Genomic DNA, 23681 nt, shown 5'->3' with positions numbered 1-23681 from the left:
ACAGGGGTTCGAATCCCTGCAGCCCCTTCTTCCTGTAGCTCTGCCCCAAGGCATGCTGGGTAGTGGAGTCCACTGTGGAGCGCACCTGGTATTCCTACAAAGACACATCAAGTAAAAGTATAAATACTTCCATGCAGAAATACTCAGTTACAGGGTCAGGGTCAAAGGTCATACATGTCGTATGGTTTTGGGTCAGAGGTCAAAGGTCGTACCTGTCGTATGGTGTGGGGTCAGAGGTCAAAGGTCGTACCTGTCGTATGGTGTGGGGTCAGAGGTCAAATGTCGTACCTGTCGTATGGTGTGGGGTCAGAGGTCAAAGGTCGTACCTGTCGTATGGTGTGGGGTCAGAGGTCAAAGGTCGTACCTGTCGTATGGTGTGGGGGTCTTTGGTGGGACTCTGTCTTGGAGGAACTTTACCGAACAGCTTCCACCCTGAGACGCCCTCACTTCCTGTCCTCTGTCTGTCACTTCCTGTCCTCTGACGCACAGGAAACAGACCCCTACGCACGCACGCACACACACACACACACACACACACACACACACACACACACACACACACACACACACACACACACACACACACACACACACACACACACACACACACACACACACACACACACACACACACACACACACACACGCTCTTAATCCAGAGCGATTTACATTAAGCAAGAACAAAAAGCATGGGAATACATCACATAAAAAGCATTTATCATAAAACATGCGTAAGCTAAGAACGTAACAGTGGAATATCTATATAATTAAACTATACATGTAAACTATATATATTTACTACTATGCTATATTATGTACTATGACGTGCTATGACTACATACAATGCAATTATAGTGCTGTCTACATAACATGCTATAAGTCTGTATCAAATGCTATCTAAGTCTACAGAAATGCTATCTAAGGGGCTAGGGTAAGTGCTATGGGCCATGATGGAGTCTGAAAAGGTGGGTTTTCAGACTACGGCGGAAGATTGGGAGTGATGCTGCAGTTCTGACTACAATGGGAAGTTCATTCCATAGTTTAGATTGGGAGTGAGTCTGTAGTTCTGACTGCAATGGGAAGTTCATTCCATAGTTTAGATTGGGAGTGAGTCTGTAGTTCTGACTGCAGTGGGAAGTTCATTCCATAGTTTAGATTGGGAGTGAGTCTGTAGTTCTGACTGCAGTGGGAAGTCCATTCCATAGTTTAGATTGGGAGTGAGTCTGTAGTTCTGACTGCAGTGGGAAGTTCATTCCATAGTTTAGATTGGGAGTGAGTCTGTAGTTCTGACTGCAATGGGAAGTTCATTTCACAGTTTTGCAGCCCACGTGTGTTGATGCCAGGTATGTCATGCACGCACACACACACACACACACACACACACACACACACACACACACACACACACACACACGCTCTTAATCCAGAGCGATTTACATTAAGCAAGAACAAAAAGCATGGGAATACATCACATAAAAAGCATTTATCATAAAACATGCGTAAGCTAAGAACGTAACAGTGGAATATCTATATAATTAAACTATACATGTAAACTATATATATTTACTACTATGCTATATTATGTACTATGACGTGCTATGACTACATACAATGCAATTATAGTGCTGTCTACATAACATGCTATAAGTCTGTATCAAATGCTATCTAAGTCTACAGAAATGCTATCTAAGGGGCTAGGGTAAGTGCTATGGGCCATGATGGAGTCTGAAAAGGTGGGTTTTCAGACTACGGCGGAAGATTGGGAGTGATGCTGCAGTTCTGACTACAATGGGAAGTTCATTCCATAGTTTAGATTGGGAGTGAGTCTGTAGTTCTGACTGCAATGGGAAGTTCATTCCATAGTTTAGATTGGGAGTGAGTCTGTAGTTCTGACTGCAGTGGGAAGTTCATTCCATAGTTTAGATTGGGAGTGAGTCTGTAGTTCTGACTGCAGTGGGAAGTCCATTCCATAGTTTAGATTGGGAGTGAGTCTGTAGTTCTGACTGCAATGGGAAGTTCATTCCATAGTTTAGATTGGGAGTGAGTCTGTAGTTCTGACTGCAGTGGGAAGTTCATTCCATAGTTTAGATTGGGAGTGAGTCTGTAGTTCTGACTGCAATGGGAAGTTCATTTCACAGTTTTGGAGCCCACGTGTGTTGATGCCAGGTATGTCATGCACGCACACACACACACACACACACACACACACACACACACACACACACACACACACACACACACACACACACACACACACACACACACACACACACACACACACACACACACACACACACACACACACACACGCTCTTAATCCAGAGCGATTTACATTAAGCAAGAACAAAAAGCATGGGAATACATCACATAAAAAGCATTTATCATAAAACATGCGTAAGCTAAGAACGTAACAGTGGAATATCTATATAATTAAACTATACATGTAAACTATATATATTTACTACTATGCTATATTATGTACTATGACGTGCTATGACTACATACAATGCAATTATAGTGCTGTCTACATAACATGCTATAAGTCTGTATCAAATGCTATCTAAGTCTACAGAAATGCTATCTAAGGGGCTAGGGTAAGTGCTATGGGCCATGATGGAGTCTGAAAAGGTGGGTTTTCAGACTACGGCGGAAGATTGGGAGTGATGCTGCAGTTCTGACTACAATGGGAAGTTCATTCCATAGTTTAGATTGGGAGTGAGTCTGTAGTTCTGACTGCAATGGGAAGTTCATTCCATAGTTTAGATTGGGAGTGAGTCTGTAGTTCTGACTGCAGTGGGAAGTTCATTCCATAGTTTAGATTGGGAGTGAGTCTGTAGTTCTGACTGCAGTGGGAAGTCCATTCCATAGTTTAGATTGGGAGTGAGTCTGTAGTTCTGACTGCAGTGGGAAGTTCATTCCATAGTTTAGATTGGGAGTGAGTCTGTAGTTCTGACTGCAATGGGAAGTTCATTTCACAGTTTTGCAGCCCACGTGTGTTGATGCCAGGTATGTCATGCACGCACACACACACACACACACACACACACACACACACACACACACACACACACACACACACACACACACACACACACACACACACACACACACACACACACACACACACACGCTCTTAATCCAGAGCGATTTACATTAAGCAAGAACAAAAAGCATGGGAATACATCACATAAAAAGCATTTATCATAAAACATGCGTAAGCTAAGAACGTAACAGTGGAATATCTATATAATTAAACTATACATGTAAACTATATATATTTACTACTATGCTATATTATGTACTATGACGTGCTATGACTACATACAATGCAATTATAGTGCTGTCTACATAACATGCTATAAGTCTGTATCAAATGCTATCTAAGTCTACAGAAATGCTATCTAAGGGGCTAGGGTAAGTGCTATGGGCCATGATGGAGTCTGAAAAGGTGGGTTTTCAGACTACGGCGGAAGATTGGGAGTGATGCTGCAGTTCTGACTACAATGGGAAGTTCATTCCATAGTTTAGATTGGGAGTGAGTCTGTAGTTCTGACTGCAATGGGAAGTTCATTCCATAGTTTAGATTGGGAGTGAGTCTGTAGTTCTGACTGCAGTGGGAAGTTCATTCCATAGTTTAGATTGGGAGTGAGTCTGTAGTTCTGACTGCAGTGGGAAGTCCATTCCATAGTTTAGATTGGGAGTGAGTCTGTAGTTCTGACTGCAATGGGAAGTTCATTCCATAGTTTAGATTGGGAGTGAGTCTGTAGTTCTGACTGCAGTGGGAAGTTCATTCCATAGTTTAGATTGGGAGTGAGTCTGTAGTTCTGACTGCAATGGGAAGTTCATTTCACAGTTTTGGAGCCCACGTGTGTTGATGCCAGGTATGTCATGCACGCACACACACACACACACACACACACACACACACACACACACACACACACACACACACACACACACACACACACACACACACACACACACACACACACACACACACACACACACACACACACACACACACACACACACACACACACACACACACGCTCTTAATCCAGAGCGATTTACATTAAGCAAGAACAAAAAGCATGGGAATACATCACATAAAAAGCATTTATCATAAAACATGCGTAAGCTAAGAACGTAACAGTGGAATATCTATATAATTAAACTATACATGTAAACTATATATATTTACTACTATGCTATATTATGTACTATGACGTGCTATGACTACATACAATGCAATTATAGTGCTGTCTACATAACATGCTATAAGTCTGTATCAAATGCTATCTAAGTCTACAGAAATGCTATCTAAGGGGCTAGGGTAAGTGCTATGGGCCATGATGGAGTCTGAAAAGGTGGGTTTTCAGACTACGGCGGAAGATTGGGAGTGATGCTGCAGTTCTGACTACAATGGGAAGTTCATTCCATAGTTTAGATTGGGAGTGAGTCTGTAGTTCTGACTGCAATGGGAAGTTCATTCCATAGTTTAGATTGGGAGTGAGTCTGTAGTTCTGACTGCAGTGGGAAGTTCATTCCATAGTTTAGATTGGGAGTGAGTCTGTAGTTCTGACTGCAGTGGGAAGTTCATTCCATAGTTTAGATTGGGAGTGAGTCTGTAGTTCTGACTGCAATGGGAAGTTCATTCCATAGTTTAGATTGGGAGTGAGTCTGTAGTTCTGACTGCAATGGGAAGTTCATTCCATAGTTTAGATTGGGAGTGAGTCTGTAGTTCTGACTGCAATGGGAAGTTCATTTCACAGTTTTGGAGCCCACGTGTGTTGATGCCAGGTATGTCATGCACGCACACACACACACACACACACACACACACACACACACACACACACACACACACACACACACACACACACACACACACACACACACACACACACACACACACACACACACACACACACACACAGAGAGAAGTTCTAGTGTTTCAGTGTAAATGTTGAATGAAGGTTGTGGTGTCATCATCATGACATCACACTACACTTGAATGACATCATCATTATGAAACAAACAGACGGTTAGCTCCACCGTCTGGGCCCCTGGAGGCCTCTGAGACAACCGTCTGGGCCCCTGGAGGCCTCTGAGACAACCGTCTGGGCCCCTAGAGGCTGCTAAGACAACCGTCTGGGCCCCTGGAGGCCTCTGAGACAACCGTCTGGGCCCCTAGAGGCCTCTGAGACAACCGTCTGGGCCCCTGGAGGCCTCTGAGACAACCGTCTGGGCCCCTAGAGGCCTCTGAGACAACCGTCTGGGCCTCTGGAGGCTGCTGAGACAACTGTCTGGGCCTCTGGAGGCTGCTGAGACAACTGTCTGGGCCTCTGGAGGCTGCTGAGACAACCGTCTGGGCCCCTAGAGGCTGCTGAGACAACCGTCTGGGCCCCTAGAGGCTGCTGAGACAACCGTCTGGGCCCCTGGAGGCTGCTGAGACAACCGTCTGGGCCCCTAGAAGCTGCTGAGACAACCGTCTGGGCCCCTAGAGGCTGCTGAGACAACCGTCTGGGCCCCTAGAGGCTGCTGAGACAACCGTCTGGGCCCCTAGAAGCTGCTGAGACAACCGTCTGGGCCCCTGGAGGCTGCTAAGACAACCGTCTGGGCCCCTAGAGGCTGCTGAGACAACCGTCTGGGCCCCTAGAGGCTGCTGAGACAACCGTCTGGGCCCCTGGAGGCTGCTGAGACAACCGTCTGGGCCCCTGGAGGCCTCTGAGACAACCGTCTGGGCCCCTAGAGGCCTCTGAGACAACCGTCTGGGCCCCTAGAAGCTGCTGAGACAACCGTCTGGGCCCCTGGAGGCTGCTGAGACAACCGTCTGGGCCCCTGGAGGCTGCTGAGACAACCGTCTGGGCCCCTAGAGGCCTCTGAGACAACCGTCTGGGCCCCTGGAGGCTGCTGAGACAACCGTCTGGGCCCCTGGAGGCTGCTGAGACAACCGTCTGGGCCCCTAGAGGCTGCTGAGACAACCGTCTGGGCCCCTAGAGGCTGCTGAGACAACCGTCTGGGCCCCTAGAGGCCCCTGGAGGCCTCTGAGACAACCGTCTGGGCCCCTAGAAGCTCCTGAGACAACCGTCTGGGCCCCTGGAGGCTGCTGAGACAACCGTCTGGGCCCCTAGAGGCCCCTGGAGGCCTCTGAGACAACTGTCTGGGCCCCTGGAGGCCTCTGAGACAACTGTCTGGGCCCCTGGAGGCCTCTGAGACAACTGTCTGGGCCCCTGGAGGCCTCTGAGACAACCGTCTGGGCCCCTAGAGGCTGCTGAGACAACCGTCTGGGCCCCTGGAGGCTGCTGAGACAACCGTCTGGGCCCCTAGAGGCCTCTGAGACAACCGTCTGGGCCCCTAGAGGCCTCTGAGACAACCGTCTGGGCCCCTGGAGGCTGCTGAGACAACCGTCTGGGCCCCTAGAGGCCTCTGAGACAACCGTCTGGGCCCCTAGAGGCCTCTGAGACAACCGTCTGGGCCCCTGGAGGCTGCTGAGACAACCGTCTGGGCCCCTGGAGGCTGCTGAGACAACCGTCTGGGCCCCTAGAGGCTGCTGAGACAACCGTCTGGGCCCCTGGAGGCTGCTGAGACAACCGTCTGGGCCCCTGGAGGCTGCTGAGACAACCGTCTGGGCCCCTGGAGGCCTCTGAGACAACCGTCTGGGCCCCTAGAGGCTGCTGAGACAACCGTCTGGGCCCCTAGAGGCTGCTGAGACAACCGTCTGGGCCCCTAGAGGCTGCTGAGACAACCGTCTGGGCCCCTAGAGGCTGCTGAGACAACCGTCTGGGCCCCTAGAAGCTGCTGAGACAACCGTCTGGGCCCCTAGAGGCCCCTGGAGGCCTCTGAGACAACCGTCTGGGCCCCTAGAAGCTCCTGAGACAACCGTCTGGGCCCCTGGAGGCTGCTGAGACAACCGTCTGGGCCCCTAGAGGCCCCTGGAGGCCTCTGAGACAACTGTCTGGGCCCCTGGAGGCCTCTGAGACAACCGTCTGGGCCCCTGGAGGCCTCTGAGACAACTGTCTGGGCCCCTGGAGGCCTCTGAGACAACTGTCTGGGCCCCTGGAGGCCTCTGAGACAACCGTCTGGGCCCCTAGAGGCTGCTGAGACAACCGTCTGGGCCCCTGGAGGCTGCTGAGACAACCGTCTGGGCCCCTAGAGGCCTCTGAGACAACCGTCTGGGCCCCTAGAGGCCTCTGAGACAACCGTCTGGGCCCCTGGAGGCTGCTGAGACAACCGTCTGGGCCCCTAGAGGCCTCTGAGACAACCGTCTGGGCCCCTAGAGGCCTCTGAGACAACCGTCTGGGCCCCTGGAGGCCTCTGAGACAACCATCTGGGCCCCTGGAGGCCTCTGAGACAACCGTCTGGGCCCCTAGAGGCTGCTGAGACAACCGTCTGGGCCCCTAGAGGCCTCTGAGACAACCGTCTGGGCCCCTAGAGGCCTCTGAGACAACCGTCTGGGCCCCTGGAGGCTGCTGAGACAACCGTCTGGGCCCCTAGAGGCCTCTGAGACAACCGTCTGGGCCCCTAGAGGCCTCTGAGACAACCGTCTGGGCCCCTGGAGGCCTCTGAGACAACCATCTGGGCCCCTGGAGGCCTCTGAGACAACCGTCTGGGCCCCTAGAAGCTCCTGAGACAACCGTCTGGGCCCCTGGAGGCTGCTGAGACAACCGTCTGGGCCCCTAGAGGCTGCTGAGACAACCGTCTGGGCCCCTGGAGGCTGCTGAGACAACCGTCTGGGCCCCTAGAGGCCCCTGGAGGCGGCTGAGACAACCGTCTGGGCCCCTAGAGGCTGCTGAGACAACCGTCTGGGCCCCTAGAGGCTGCTGAGACAACCGTCTGGGCCCCTGGAGGCTGCTGAGACAACCGTCTGGGCCCCTAGAGGCCTCTGAGACAACCGTCTGGGCCCCTAGAGGCCCCTAGAGGCCTCTGAGACAACCGTCTGGGCCCCTAGAGGCCCCTAGAGGCTGCTGAGACAACCGTCTGGGCCCCTAGAGGCCCCTAGAGGCTGCTGAGACAACCGTCTGGGCCCCTGGAGGCTGCTGAGACAACCGTCTGGGCCCCTAGAGGCTGCTGAGACAACCGTCTGGGCCCCTGGAGGCTGCTGAGACAACCGTCTGGGCCCCTGGAGGCTGCTGAGACAACCGTCTGGGGCCCTGGAGGCTGCTGAGACACTATGGGCTCCTAGAGGCTGCTGAGACAACCGTCTGGGCCCCTGGAGGCTGCTGAGACAACCGTCTGGGCCCCTAGAGGCTGCTGAGACAACCGTCTGGGCCCCTAGAGGCTGCTGAGACAACCGTCTGGGCCCCTAGAGGCCTCTGAGACAACCGTCTGGGCCCCTAGAGGCCTCTGAGACAACCGTCTGGGCCCCTAGAGGCCCCTAGAGGCTGCTGAGACAACCGTCTGGGCCCCTAGAGGCTGAGACAACCGTCTGGGCCCCTGGAGGCTTGCGAGCCAGGCTGACGGTTAGCTCTCTGTAGGTGACCTGTCTCACCTCTCTTTAGGTGACCTGTCTCACCTCTCTGTAGGTGACCTGTCTCACCTCTCTCCCAGGTACTCTGCTATCCCAGGCCTTCTGGACTGCAGGTCAGAGGTCAGGTCGGTCTCCAGAGTGTCGTCCTGGGTCAGCTCCCCCGGAGCGCTCTGCCTGCGGCTGCTCCGGAACGTGTTCCTGGAGCCAGGACACTCTAACTGGGGCCCCCCCTCTGACCCGGGCCCCCCCTCTAACCGGGGCCCCCCCTCTGACCGGGGCCCCCCCTCTGACCCGGGCCGCTGGTTCTGGTTCTGGTTCTGCTGGGGTTCGAAAGCGTCGTCGTCAAAACACCCGTCTTCCTCCAGCAGCCGGGCCCCGGGGGGACCGAGGAGGGGGGCCCCGGGGGGACCGAGGGGGGCCGGGTCAAAGCTAACACTGCCGGGGAGAGAGCTGGAGCCTTGGGCCCCTGAGACCTCCTCTGGGGCAGGCTGGGAGGACAGTCCCCCTGAGGCCTCCTCTGGGGCAGGCTGGGAGGACAGTCCCCCTGAGGCCTCCTCTGGGGCAGGCTGGGAGGACAGTCCCTCTGAGACCTCCTCTGGGACAGGCTGGGAGGACAGTCCCCCTGAGGACTCCTCTGGGGCAGGCTGGGAGGACAGTCCCCCTGAGACCTCCTCTGGGACAGGCTGGGAGGACAGTCCCCCTGAGACCTCCTCTGGGACAGGCTGGGAGGACAGTCCCCCTGAGACCTCCTCTGGGACAGGCTGGGAGGACAGTCCCCCTGAGGCCTCCTCTGGGGCAGGCTGGGAGGACAGTCCCCCTGAGGCCTCCTCTGGGGCAGGCTGGGAGGACAGTCCCCCTGAGACCTCCTCCTCTACTCCACTAGTCTCCATGTCCTCAGGGGTCTGCAGGGTGCTGGAGACGAGCCAGAGTCCAGGACCCCCAGGAAGTCCTCAGGACCCTCACAGTGGGGGGGGGGGGGGGGGGGTCAGGACCCTCACTGTCGTCCTGTTGAGAGAATGAACGTGAGTCAACAACACTACACAGACAGACAGACAGACAGACAGACAGACAGACAGACAGACAGACAGACAGACAGACAGACAGACAGACAGACAGACAGACAGACAGACAGACAGACAGACACTATGCGTCAGGCCTCCTTCAAAAACAGCCCTGATATGAACCCATCTCTCAGGAGGCCAAAAGGAGCCCTGATAGGAACCCATCTCTCAGGAGGCCAAAAGGAGCGCTGATAGGAACCCATCTCTCAGGAGGCCAAAAGGAGCCCTGATATGAACCCATCTCTCAGGAGGCCAAAAGGAGCGCTGATATGAACCCATCTCTCAGGAGGCCAAAAGGAGCGCTGATAGGAACCCATCTCTCAGGAGGCCAAAAGGAGCCCTGATATGAACCCATCTCTCAGGAGGCCAAAAGGAGCCCTGATATGAACCCATCTCTCAGGAGGCCAAAAGGAGCCCTGATATGAACCCATCTCTCAGGAGGCCAAAAGGAGCGCTGATATGAACCCATCTCTCAGGAGGCCAAAAGGAGCGCTGATATGAACCCATCTCTCAGGAGGCCAAAAGGAGCCCTGCTATGAACCCATCTCTCAGGAGGCCAAAAGGAAGGTAACGTCACTTTTCCATTAGAAAGGTGATGGCATTTAACTGCCTATAGAGCGTTGCAGTACCCCCCCCCCCCCCCCCCCCCCCCCCCCTTCATGACGACGACAGGCCCGGAAAAGCATTTCCCATTCATTTTCCATATAGACGTTTCATAAAGTCATTATTTAAAGGTATATTCAGTGATTTCACTCAAAAAACCTTAGGTTTCGTTTTTGGCTGTGGGACCCAGCCTTTCATCCAATCAGGATAGAGAGTCAAAAACAAAACCTACGGTTTTTTGACCCCCAGGGGTTAACTGGGGACAGGGAGGAACTCCTTATATGGCCAGCACACTCTATAGTAGGGAGGATTATCACAACAAAACAAAAAAAATAAATGATATTTGAATTAAGTGAAATCACTGAATATACCTTTAAAGACCTGTAAGCCTCAGTAGGACGAAGACAACTGGGATGGTGACAAATCAATAATCAATCATTTCAGACAGGTCACCTATACATTCTTTGGGGGCCGAACAAATAATTAGAAAAAAGGAAAACAACAAAAATGTGTTTTTTTCCTTCTTTCTAATTATTTGCTTGGCCCAAAACGTTGTGTTTATTGTTATGATATTTTATTTTGGTGTTATCTGGTATGCTATGTATCTACTTAAAGGACCACTTTTCAACCTCTTCATATAATAGGTCCTCACTAATAATCATGGAAAAAAAATGGTGCAATTTTTTTCTATTCAGTCTGTGTCTCATAGGAGGGCTGTGGGCAGTTCAGAAACCAGTCTTCCAGTGACATCATCGATGGGGAATACAAGCTAATAGAAACTGCAGGCTTTCTTGTCCTGAAAAGTTGCAATGTGAAAATGGAAGCCATCGTTCTCACGATAATGAACAAAAAAAAAAATTGCAAAGAGATCTGCCTAATGATGATGTCACTGAAAGACGGTTTCTAAACTGCCCACAGCCGTCCTATGAGACACAGACTGAGTAGAAAAAATCGTGCCATTTCATCATGATTATTAGAGTACCTATTATAGGAAGATAGGTTGAAAAGTGGTGAAGTGGTCCTTTAAACTTTAAAGGATAACTTTAGTTTTTTTTCAACCAAGGTTCATGTTTTAGGTTGTTATTAGAGAAAGTAAAAGATGAGTGTTAATTGTTTTTCATTTGCTGCTTTCTTTTGTTTTAGCATTTTCTGACAGGGGGGGACGGGGGGGCATTCGAACATGGGGCTAAAATATGTAATTTATTTACACAATTTTATAGCGATTTTTTAAATTGTATTATTTACTATAGTCCTACTAGACCCCAGGAAATTACCTCTGGCCACAATAGATCACAGGATCTACTGAATGTGAAGGTAGAGGTATTAGGGGGATGCCATAATTATGTAATGCCATGTAAGGCCAATTTTAAAAATCGCTATAAAATTGTGTAAAAAAAATACATATTTAGCCCCACGCTCGAATGCCCCCCGCCCCCCCTGTCAAAAACAGCTAAAATCTCTAAAACTAAAGAAAGCAGCAAATTAAAATAAATTAACACTCATCTTGTACTTTCTCTAATAACAACCTAAAGCGTGAACCTTGAGAGTGCAACTCCCCTCTCCCCTTGCCTCTCTCTCTCTCTCTCTCTCTCTGTGTTTCTGGCACAACAGCGCCACCTTTGCCCCTACTGGTACTCTAAACATAGTCACATAGGTTTAGGACGGACATTGCTGTTCCTTGGAGTGGTTGCACCACTCAAAAAAACCCTAAAGTTGTCCTTTGAAGACCATGGTTTATATTTGATAGGGTCAGCTCTGAGTCACACTTCACAGGACGGCGGATTAGATATCCTTATAAAGACCAATAGGCTATACTATAGGGTCATCCCCGTTTTGATGGGTATTCTTAGGCAAAACCAAATAAAGTCAGTACTGCATGTTCCACGCGCACACGCACACACAACGTTTTAAACCTGTATGGGTGTAACTGTAAACATCCTACTTACCGTTCGCTCTGGATCCCGGTCACTTTTCTGTCAATGACGACATGTTCTCTCCGTCCGTCTGTCTGTCTGTCTGCCTGCCTGCCTGCCTGCCTGCCTGCCTGCCTGCCTGCCTGCCTGCCTGCCTGCCTGTCTGTCTGCCTGTCCGTCCGTCCGTCCGTCCGTCTGTCTGCCTGCCTGCCTGCCTGCCTGCCTGTCTGTCTGTCTGTCTGTCTGTCTGTCTGTCTGTCTGTCTGTCTGCCTGTCCGTCCGTCCGTCCGTCTGCCTGCCTGCCTGTCTGTCTGTACGGGGTCCACTTGGTTTCTGATGAGAATAAACCTTTATTCTAGTGACTGTAAGCTCCGCCTTTCAACCCCGCCGGCCGTTTCTTACCTCCGACACAAACCAGCTCCAGCATGATCCATCCATCCATTCATTCATTCATTCATTCATTCATTCATTCATTCATTCATTCATTCATTCATTCATTCATCCATCCATCGTGATCTTACACCGTTGACATTGACACACTGACACACACAGACACACACACACACACACACACACACACACACACACACACACACACACACACACACACACACACACACACACACACACACTACGCTCTACGCTGCAGCCATCTTGGTTGTTGTGCTACATGTCTGCAGAAACACACAGACCTGGGCAAAGCCCGCCATCTAGTGGCTGAGGGGAGTTACTTGACCACCTGCCTGCCTGCCTGCCTGCCAGCCTGTCTGTCTGCCTGCCTGCCTGCCTGCCTGCCTGCCTGCCTGCCTGCCTGCCTGCCTGCCTGCCTGTCTGTCTGCCTGTCTGTCTGCCTGTCTGTCTGCCTGCAAGTACTGTAATGATTACAGTACTTGCACCCTCTGCAGACAGACAGACAGACAGGCAGACAGACAGGCAGGAAGACAGGCAGGCAGGCAGGCAGGCAGACAGACAGACAGACAGACAGACAGACAGGCAGGAAGACAGACAGACAGACAGACAGACAGACAGGCAGGCAGACAGACAGACAGACAGACAGACAGACAGACAGACAGACAGACAGACAGGCAGGAAGACAGACAGACAGACAGACAGACAGACAGACAGACAGGCAGGCAGGCAGACAGACAGACAGACAGACAGACAGACAGGCAGGCAGAAGGATGCAAAGGATCAATTTATATAACTTAGATAGCATTTTATACAGACTTATAGCATTTTATGTAGACATAAATAGCACTTTAGTAGTATAGTTTCATTATAGAGATATTCCACTGTTACGTTCTTAGCTTACGCATGATTCATGATAACTACTTTTTATACTCTGGATTAAGAGCATCTGATAAATGCCTAAATTGTAAATTGTAAATCAAATCATGAACGCAGTGTGTACATTCTAAAGTACTCAGATGATACAACTTTAATTTCTCTCCTAGATAGTTCCACTGATCCTGGACTCTGAAACCAACACAGAGTAAATAAGGCGGTTGAATGGAGTGATAACGACGCTCTCATCATTAACACATTAAAGACAGAAGAGATCATTTTTGGTGCACCACTATAGAGACACACAGATCCCCCGTCACTATTCAGCTCTCAACTCTGAGGCTTAATCAGGATTTTGGTCAGGACTAGACAGAGCTTACAATTACAATTTAGGCATTTATCAGACGCTCTTAATCCAGAGCGATTTACATTAAACAAGAACTGGTCACTAAACTGCCTCCCCCTGGTCAGCCGGGGCGCCTGATGGAGGGGAAAGGAACTGGTTGGAATAACGTGTTCCTTCCACGCGCTACGTCCAACCAGGGAAACTCCCCCCTGTCAGGTGTAAAGGAGCAACTTGGACACTCAGGCATGAAGGAAGCATGAGTTCAAGTCCGTTGCTCTCCCCTTGTCCCCCATATATGGGGACTAGGTTGGTCTCCCCTTGTCCCCCATATATGGGGACTAGGTTGGTGGAGGGTGTGTAGAGCCCAGGATCACATTAGATGATTGACACAGGGGTGAAAAATGGGTTACAAAATCGTGGGATAAAAAATATATAAAAAAGAAAAAAGCAAGAACAACAAAAGCATGTGAATACATCACATAAAAACATTTATCATGAAACATGTGTAAGCTAAGAAAGTAACAGTGGAATATCTATATAATGAAACTATACATATAAACTATACATATATACTATACTATGCTATACATATGTACTATGACGTGCTATGACTATATACAATGCAATTATAGTGCTGTCTACATAACATGCTATAAGTCTATCAAATCTTATCAAAGTCTACAGAAATGCTATCTAAGGGGGTAGGGTAAGTGCTATGGGCCATGAGCTGTGGACATTGCTCTCTGCCCTTATGTTTCTATGTATAAATTAAACCACACAAACAAAACAACTTTTTTTTTTTTTTTAAGATATTTTTTTGCGGCTTACGCCTTTATTGATTTTTTAAGGGATAGAAAGTAGGCTGACAGGAAACGGGAGAGAGATGGGGGGATGACATGCGGTAAAGGCCGTGTCGGGTCCGGGAGTCGAACCCGCGGCACACTGCGACTGGATCACCAGTCCGGTGCCCAGACCGTTACGCTACGGCCTGGGCCAACAAAACAACTTTTAACACAATGATTTATAAACACCATGGATGTATATGACATCACGTCACGCTGTATTTTCTTTTTCCATGATGAAATCCACATGTCACACAAACATACACGATGCAATGCAATATAACTGTACAAACAAAATAACAGGTAACACAATTGCATGATGGTAACCATGGCAACGAATGGTGTCCGTTTCCTGTTTCTGCACAAGGAGGGCGAGTGTATTTCCAAACAGTTTTTTATACCCAGCACCCTAATCAAGGGAACTTGATTCAGCTGGAGGGGCACTTCCTGACGAGGGAACCTCCCGAGAGCACTTCAAGTCAAGGGACTGGTTTCAGAAAGGGCCTATCAGTTCAGTTCACCATTAGTTCAGTTCACTATCAGTTCAGTTCAGTTCACTATCAGTTCAGTACACTATCAGTTCAGTTCACTATCAGTTCAGTTCACTATCAGTTCAGTACACTATCAGTTCAGTTCACTATCAGTTCAGTACACTATTAGTTCAGTACACTATCAGGTCAGTTCACTATCAGTTCAGTTCACTATCAGTTCAGTTCACTATCAGTTCAGTTCACTATCAGTTCAGTTCACTATCAGTTCAGTTCAGTTCACTATCAGCCTCTCTCTGGGAGATGAAGCAGCAGGATTATCTGCCCTGGTCGTCTTCTGGAAGGATTATCTGCCCTGGTCGTCTTCTGGAAGGATTATCTGTCCTGGTCTTCTTCTGGAAGGATTATCTGCCCTGGTCTTCTTCTGGAAGGATTATCTGCCCTGGTCGTCTTCTGGAAGGATTATCTGTCCTGGTCTTCTTCTGGAATTTGAAAAAACAAACAGAAAATTAAAAGCATGTCGGTCACACAGCACTCAGAAAGACTGAACAGAAAGAGGATGTGAAGTAGTTAGTTCTTAAAGCATGTCCGTCACACAGCACTCAGAAAGACTGAACTGAAAGAGGATGTGAAGTAGTTAGTTCTTAAAGCATGTCCGTCACACAGCACTCAGAAAGACTGAACAGAAAGAGGATGTGAAGTAGTTAGTTCTTAAAGCATGTCGGTCACACAGCACTCAGAAAGACTGAACAGAAAGAGGATGTGAAGTAGTTAGTTCTTAAAGCATGTCCGTCACACAGCACTCAGAAAGACTGAACAGAAAGAGGACGTGAAGTAGTTAGTTCTTAAAGCATGTCGGTCACACAGCACTCAGAAAGACTGAACAGAAAGAGGGATGTGAAGTAGTTAGTTCTTAAAGCATGTCGGTCACACAGCACTCAGAAAGACTGAACTGAAAGAGGGATGTGAAGTAGTTAGTTCTTAAAGCATGTCGGTCACACAGCACTCAGAAAGACTGAACTGAAAGAGGGATGTGAAGTAGTTAGTTCTTAAAGCATGTCCGTCACACAGCACTCAGAAAGACTGAACTGAAAGAGGGATGTGAAGTAGTTAGTTCTTAAAGCATGTCGGTCACACAGCACTCAGAAAGACTGAACAGAAAGAGGATGTGAAGTAGTTAGTTCTTACCCAGATCTTCAAGGAGACACAGTTCGTGCTTTTGCAGGGCGTCGTAAAATGCCGACGTTGCTTTTCTTCCTTTTTTGCTTATAATATCAAGCAAAGTTCTCATTTGTTCTTGACTGGTCTTGGCTGCCCTGATGTTGTTGCATGCCTCATTTCCCAGGATGCCGTTTCCGAGGTCATCCACGATGCTCGGGACCTCTGTGACGCGCTGGATCAGGTCACACCGGTTCTTCTTCACGAAGTTCATTTTCATCTCTGTCAACATACAAATAAGTCACACTATTACTCTGTGATATGTGTCTTCTATCTCTAACCGATGCTAACCGATGCTAAATGCTGTGCAGGAGGATGCTAACCGATGCTAAACGCTGTGCAGGACGATGCTAACCGATGCTAACCGATGCTAAACGCTGTGCAGGAGGATGCTAAACGATGCTAAACACTGTGCAGGAGGATGCTAACCGATGCTAACCGATGCTAAACACTGTGCAGGAGGATGCTAAACGATGCTAACCGATGCTAAACACTGTGCAGGAGGATGCTAAACAATGCTAACCGATGCTAAACACTGTGCAGGAGGATGCTAACCAATGCTAACCGATGCTAACCGATGCTAAACGATGCTAAACGCTGTGCAGGAGGATGCTAAACGATGCTAAGCGATGCTAAACGCTGTGCAGGAGGATGCTAAACGCTGTGCAGGAGGATGCTAAATGCACACCAGTCTTTGTAGAAACTATCATACCCTGAAGAAACATTGGTCTTATATTCTCTGCGTCCTATCCTATATTATCCTATATTAATCGGCACTTTTGCTATGAGTGTGTGTGGCCACGTTTTTGTCTTTCTAAGACTTTACATTTAGTTTATTTCAGAGTCAAACATAGGTCAAAAGGTCAGAAGGTCAAACATGAAGGTCAGAAGGTCAAACATAAAGGTCAGAAGGTCCTACCTGTTGTCAGGCTAACCGGAGGTTCTTTCACAGCTGATGCACCTGAGAGAGAAAAGTACAATCAGTTGATAAGATATACAGTAACAGAAATGACTTCCATGTTCACCATGTGAAGAAAACCAGCAGCTTCTAAAGCCACGAGCTGCATCACACACTAAACACACTACACACTAGACACTAGACACTACACACTACACACTAGACACAACGTTCAATAAACTGATTCACTACATTACATCACACACTAGACACAACGTTCAATGAACTGATTCACTACATTACATCAGGGAACAATCTGAAAATATGACTAAATTCAATGTTTTCAGTTGACAACTTAATTCAGTACATTGAGTATGCTAAACACAAATGCTGTAATAATACTTTGAATGACATTCTAAAAAAGGAGACTAACCTGCAACCGGCATTGCAACTTCATTAGTGAATCCAGCAGAGGGGCTCGGCTTTGCTGCTGTTTCACTGGACACTTCACTCTGTATGGAGGCAGAGATACATGAACACATTAATGATGTTTCACTGGACACTTCACTCTGTATGGAGGCAGAGATGCATGAACACATTACTGATGTTTCACTGGACACTTCACTCTGTATGGAGGCAGAGATACATGAACACATTACTGATGTTTCACTGGACACTTCACTCTGTATGGAGGCAGAGATACATGAACACATTACTGCTGTTTCACTGGACACTTCACTCTGTATGGAGGCAGAGATACATGAACACATTACTGATGTTTCACTGGACACTTCACTCTGTATGGAGGCAGAGATACATGAACACATTACTGATGTTTCACTGGACACTTCACTCTGTATGGAGGCAGAGATACATGAACACATTACTGCTGTTTCACTGGACACTTCACTCTGTATGGAGGCAGAGATACATGAACACATTACTGATGTTTCACTGGACACTTCACTCTGTATGGAGGCAGAGATACATGAACACATTACTGCTGTTTCACTGGACACTTCACTCTGTATGGAGGCAGAGATACATGAACACATTACTGCTGTTTCACTGGACACTTCACTCTGTATGGAGGCAGAGATACATGAACACATTACTGCTGTTTCACTGGACACTTCACTCTGTATGGAGGCAGAGATACATGAACACATTACTGCTGTTTCACTGGACACTTCACTCTGTATGGAGGCAGAGATACATGAACACATTACTGATGTTTCACTGGACACTTCACTCTGTATGGAGGCAGAGATACATGAACACATTACTGCTGTTTCACTGGACACTTCACTCTGTATGGAGGCAGAGATACATGAACACATTACTGCTGTTTCACTGGACACTTCACTCTGTATGGAGGCAGAGATACATGAACACATTACTGCTGTTTCACTGGACACTTCACTCTGTATGGAGGCAGAGATACATGAACACATTACTGCTGTTTCACTGGACACTTCACTCTGTATGGAGGCAGAGATACATGAACACATTACTGCTGTTTCACTGGACACTTCACTCTGTATGGAGGCAGAGATACATGAACACATTACTGATGTTTCACTGGACACTTCACTCTGTATGGAGGCAGAGATACATGAACACATTACTGCTGTTTCACTGGACACTGTTATGTGTTATGTTTAGATGTTCATTATCGTGAGAACGATGGCTTCCATTTTCGCATTGCAACTTTTCAGGACTAGAAAGCCTGCAGTTTCTATTAGCTTGGATTCCCCATCGATGATGTCACTGGAATACGGTTTCTGAACTGCCCACTAGCCCTCCTATGTGACACAGACCGAGTAGGAAAACATTGCGCCATTTTTTCATGATTATTAGTGAGGACCTATTATATGAAGATAGGTTGAAAAGTGCTGAAGTGGTCCTTTAAACTTTAAGCCCTTTTAATTCACAGTAAAGTTTGATGTGAAATTGATTGGATGTTTCGATGTACAGTATCTGTCACATCTTCGTCAGGGCCTGTCTCTGACATGACCCATCTTCGCTTGAGTCTAAAAGTCCAATCAACATGATCTTCTATTATTAATATTATTATTATTATCATCATCATCTTCAATCAGCTCTGTTACTTCTGGAATGTCGACACTCATATTTACCTGAACATGACGTGAGTCAGCCTCTGCGATTGGTTCAACATGACGTGAGTCAGCCTCTGCGATTGGTTCTGACTGAGGATGAGGAATCTGAAGTTCTTGAAAAGACACTGTAATCTGACCTACAGACAACAATACAGTTACATTACACTGTATTCTGACCTACAGACAACAATACAGTTACATTACACTGTAGTCTGACCTACAGACAACAATACAGTTACATTACACTGTAGTCTGACCTACAGACAACAATACAGTTACATTACACTGTAGTCTGACCTACAGACAACAATACAGTTACATTACACTGTAGTCTGGCCTACAGACAACAATACAGTTACATTACACTGTAGTCTGACCTACAGACAACAATACAGTTACATTACACTGTTCGTTCTTCTGATATCACACGTATCAAAGTAACCGTAATGAATCCTGTGCTTACATGCATTGCTTTTTCTCCACAGAATCCAATCAAGCAGTCTTTGACCAAAGGTTGGCTTGTTCTCCAGGTCACCTGACAGCAGAACAAAAGATGGGTGACATCATTCAACCACAAACACTGACAATGACATCATTCCATAAACACTGACAATGACATCATTCCATAAACACTGACAATGACATCATTCAGACACAAACACTGACGATGACATCATTCCATAAACACTGACAGTGATATTCAAGTAGACCAGGGGTGCCCAGAAGGTAGATCTACCCGTAGATCACAAAGTCTTATAGTATTTAACGCCATGCAGTGCTGCTGTTTTCAGCAATGGGATAATACTTTTCTGGGTGAGTAGATCTTGTTGAGCTGGACATTGTGAAAGTAGCAAAAAAGTGTTGCAGGGCACCTCCTGAAGTAGACGGTCAGCGGAACTACCAGGATCCATAGGAATATATATATAGGGGAATAGAAATATTCCATTCCACTTTTGTCTTTTTTTTTGTGTGTGGGGGGGGGGGGGGGGGACTCCAACAGAGGGGGGGGGGGGTACATTAACACTAAAAAATACCCAAAAGGAATAGCAAAATAAATAAAAAAGGGGGGGGGGAAGCCCTTGCGGTCTTGTTTCCATTCAGGCGCTTCATGGACGATGGATGATGTGAACGATAACAATAAGATTCAATATCATCATAAAAAATAAAACATCCTTCTTTACCTTGCCGAATGTTGGCGGACCAGCTCATGTCGTCGGCGCCACTCTCAGTGACGTTGAGTTTGAAGGGAAGAGGCTGCGTGAAGCAGGCCTCAAAGTAGCCTTTGAACATCGACGCTTCCAGCGTGAAGGGCAGGTTCTGCACGGACACCATGATCATACATTCACAGGGTTAAAACCTCATGTTTCTATATCAGTGGTTCTCACAGGGTTAAAACCTCATGTTTCTATATCAGTGGTTTTCACAGGGTTAAACCTCATGTTTCTATGTCAGTGGTTCTCACAGGGTTAAAACCTCATGTTTCTATGTCAGTGGTTCTCACAGGGTTAAACCTCATGTTTCTATATCAGTGGTTCTCACAGGGTTAAACCTCATGTTTCTGTGTCAGTGGATCTCACAGGGTTAAACCTCATGTTTCTATGTCAGTGGTTCTCACATGGTTAAACCTCATGTTTCTATGTCAGTGGTTCTCACAGGGTTAACACCTCATGTTTCTATGTCAGTGGATCTCACAGGGTTAAACCTCATGTTTCTGTGTCAGTGGATCTCACAGGGTTAAACCTCATGTTTCTATATCAGTGGTTCTTACAGGGTTAAACCTCATGTTTCTATGTCAGTGGTTCTCACAGGGTTAAACCTCATGTTTCTATGTCAGTGGTTCTCACAGGGTTAACACCTCATGTTTCTATGTCAGTGGATCTCACAGGGTTAAACCTCATGTTTCTGTGTCAGTGGATCTCACAGGGTTAAACCTCATGTTTCTATATCAGTGGTTCTCACAGGGTTAAACCTCATGTTTCTATGTCAGTGGTTCTCACAGGGTTAAACCTCATGTTTCTATGTCAGTGGTTCTCACAGGGTTAAAACCTCATGTTTCTATGTCAGTGGTTCTCACAGGGTTAAAACCTCATGTTTCTATGTCTGTGGTTCTCACAGGGTTAAACCTCATGTTTCTATGTCAGTGGTTCTCACAGGGTTAAAACCTCATGTTTCTATGTCAGTGGTTCTCACAGGGTTAAACCTCATGTTTCTATGTCAGTGGTTCTCACAGGGTTAAAACCTCATGTTTCTATATCAGTGGTTCTCACAGGGTTAAACCTCATGTTTCTATGTATGTGGTTCTCACAGGGTTAAACTTCATGTTTCTATGTCAGTGGTTCTCACAGGGTTAAAACCTCATGTTTCTATGTCAGTGGTTCTTACAGAGTTAAACCTCATGTTTCTATGTCAGTGGATCTCACAGGGTTAAACCTCATGTTTCTATATCAGTGGTTCTTACAGGGTTAAACCTCATGTTTCTATGTCAGTGGTTCTCACAGGGTTAAACCTCATGTTTCTATGTCAGTGGTTCTCACAGGGTTAAACCTCATGTTTCTATGTCAGTGGTTCTCACAGGGTTAAAACCTCATGTTTCTATGTCAGTGGTTCTCACAGGGTTAAACCTCATGTTTCTATGTCAGTGGTTCTCACAGGGTTAAAACCTCATGTTTCTATATCAGTGGTTCTCACAGGGTTAAACCTCATGTTTCTATGTCTGTGGTTCTTACAGTGTTAAACCTCGTGTTTCTATATCAGTGGTTCTTACAGGGTTAAACCTCATGTTTCTATGTGTCAGTGGTTCTCAATATTTCATGTCAAGGACCCCAAAAATGATATGTAACAAGCCGCCGACCACCATCTGAAAATATTTTCGGATTTTTCGAAAATAGCAGATTTACAAGCTCGTATCGCGGCACCAACAGCTAAAGGATAACATGATGCTTAATGTACATGCATTAATGTGTTCACATGTATTATGCCAAACTGCACCAATAAAACAACTCCCGTGCATAATGATGAGCTGAATGAGCATCAAGACAAACTCACCTTAGGGTGAATCTCCCCTCCTGGCTCACTCAGGAGCTGGTACGTCCCTTCAACCAGCCGGCAGTTGGTATTCTTGAAAACTCTAGAGAAATATCCTCTCTCCGACTCCAACTCCCGCTTGATGTCCTGTATGCCACGCACACACATTTCGATTTCTTTATTTGAGTCCACATTTATAAAATGCATTATCAAGGGCACAAATATTTTCAGTTGCTTCTGATATACCACGCACTCGAAACAGTGCGTGTCTCAGTGCTTGAGTCCAAACAAGCCCTAAATGTACAGAATATAAGCAACACATGAACGTATTCACAGCCAACATTGGTCACTTCAGTCTGTCATATTACCAACACCGAAAGTAAATCATGGGTACAAAACGGGTGACGCGCAACGGGTGGTGATTCCATCGTCTACAATTCATGTGAACAACCCAGGCAGTTTTTAAGTTGCTCGATTCACAATTTAGATTTTTGATATTCATTTTTAGCTGCCCCGCCCCCTTCATATAGAAATGTCCATTTGAACCATGCCAGATGAATCGGTATAACATGTCACGGTCCGTGACATGTTATGTTTTCTTGTGTACCTTTTAATTTGTAGTATTGTTTTGTGCCTTCCTGTCTGCCCCTGTAGTTCTGTACCTGCCTTGTCTAACCTGTGTTGTGATCAGTCTTTGTTTTCCACCTGTGTCCTCTTAGTCCCCCAGCCAATCACCTGTGTCCTCTTAGTCCCCCAGCCAATCCCTGTCTTGATTTTGAGTTTTGTTCACCTGTGTCTAGTTATCCCATGTCTATAAGTATGCCCTTGTGTTTTCAGTTCTTTGTTGGTTCGTAAATTATTCTAGCTCCTCGTGGTTTGTATATTTCCTAGTCCCAGTGTTTTTCCTTGCTCCTAGTTATCCCTAGTTTCCCCGTGTTTCCTGTGTTTTGTTCCTGTACCTGGTTTTTGGTTAATAAACCACCGTGCACTCGACCTGCCTTGTGTCTGCCTCATCCTCTGCCATTGTCCTGCGCTTGGGTCCTACACACCTCTGACTCTGATCGTGACAATAACTGGTGACTAATACTGCCCTTCTGTTACGTGAGGTGCCCGTCTTTTATTTATTTTTATATTAAAATGTATTTTCATGAACGGAAATGGCAGCTTCCTAAAGGCTATTTCATAGTCTGGATTTTCGTTAGTGAGGTGACCACCGCTCCGGTGGTGAGGCGACCACCGCTCCGGTGGTGAGGTGACCACCGTCAAGTAGCCTAGCATCCTACTAGCCTACATGTAGGCAGGAAGATGGAACTATACAGACTGTTAGCCAAGTAGCCTAGCATCCTACTAGCCTACATGTAGGCAGGAAGATGGAACTATACAGACTGTTAGCCAAGTAGCCTAGCATCCTACT

The 23681-nt window shown here is 47.4% G+C and overlaps 1 protein-coding gene across 1 annotated transcript in view; it reads right to left on the bottom strand.

The window, feature by feature from the left end:
- Positions 1-15469: 15469 nt before the first annotated feature.
- The window catches only part of LOC310874815 (GTPase IMAP family member 8-like), a gene marked incomplete at both ends in the record, with an annotated part of 389544 nt that continues 381332 nt past the window's right edge, over positions 15470-23681 (bottom strand). Inside the window, 3 exons of the mRNA XM_083787682.1 lie at positions 15470-15489; positions 16310-16447; positions 17145-17186. Coding sequence (XP_083643808.1) covers positions 15470-15489; positions 16310-16447; positions 17145-17186 — 200 coding nt within the window. The remainder of the gene's footprint in view (positions 15490-16309; positions 16448-17144; positions 17187-23681) is intronic.

Source organism: Protomyctophum parallelum (genome assembly GCF_964188405.1).
Source record: "Protomyctophum parallelum genome assembly, chromosome: 17".
Classification (NCBI taxonomy): Eukaryota; Metazoa; Chordata; class Actinopteri; order Myctophiformes; family Myctophidae; genus Protomyctophum; species Protomyctophum parallelum.
Note: the sequence above shows the minus strand (reverse complement) of the source record. Positions and strands in the feature narration are given on the sequence as shown.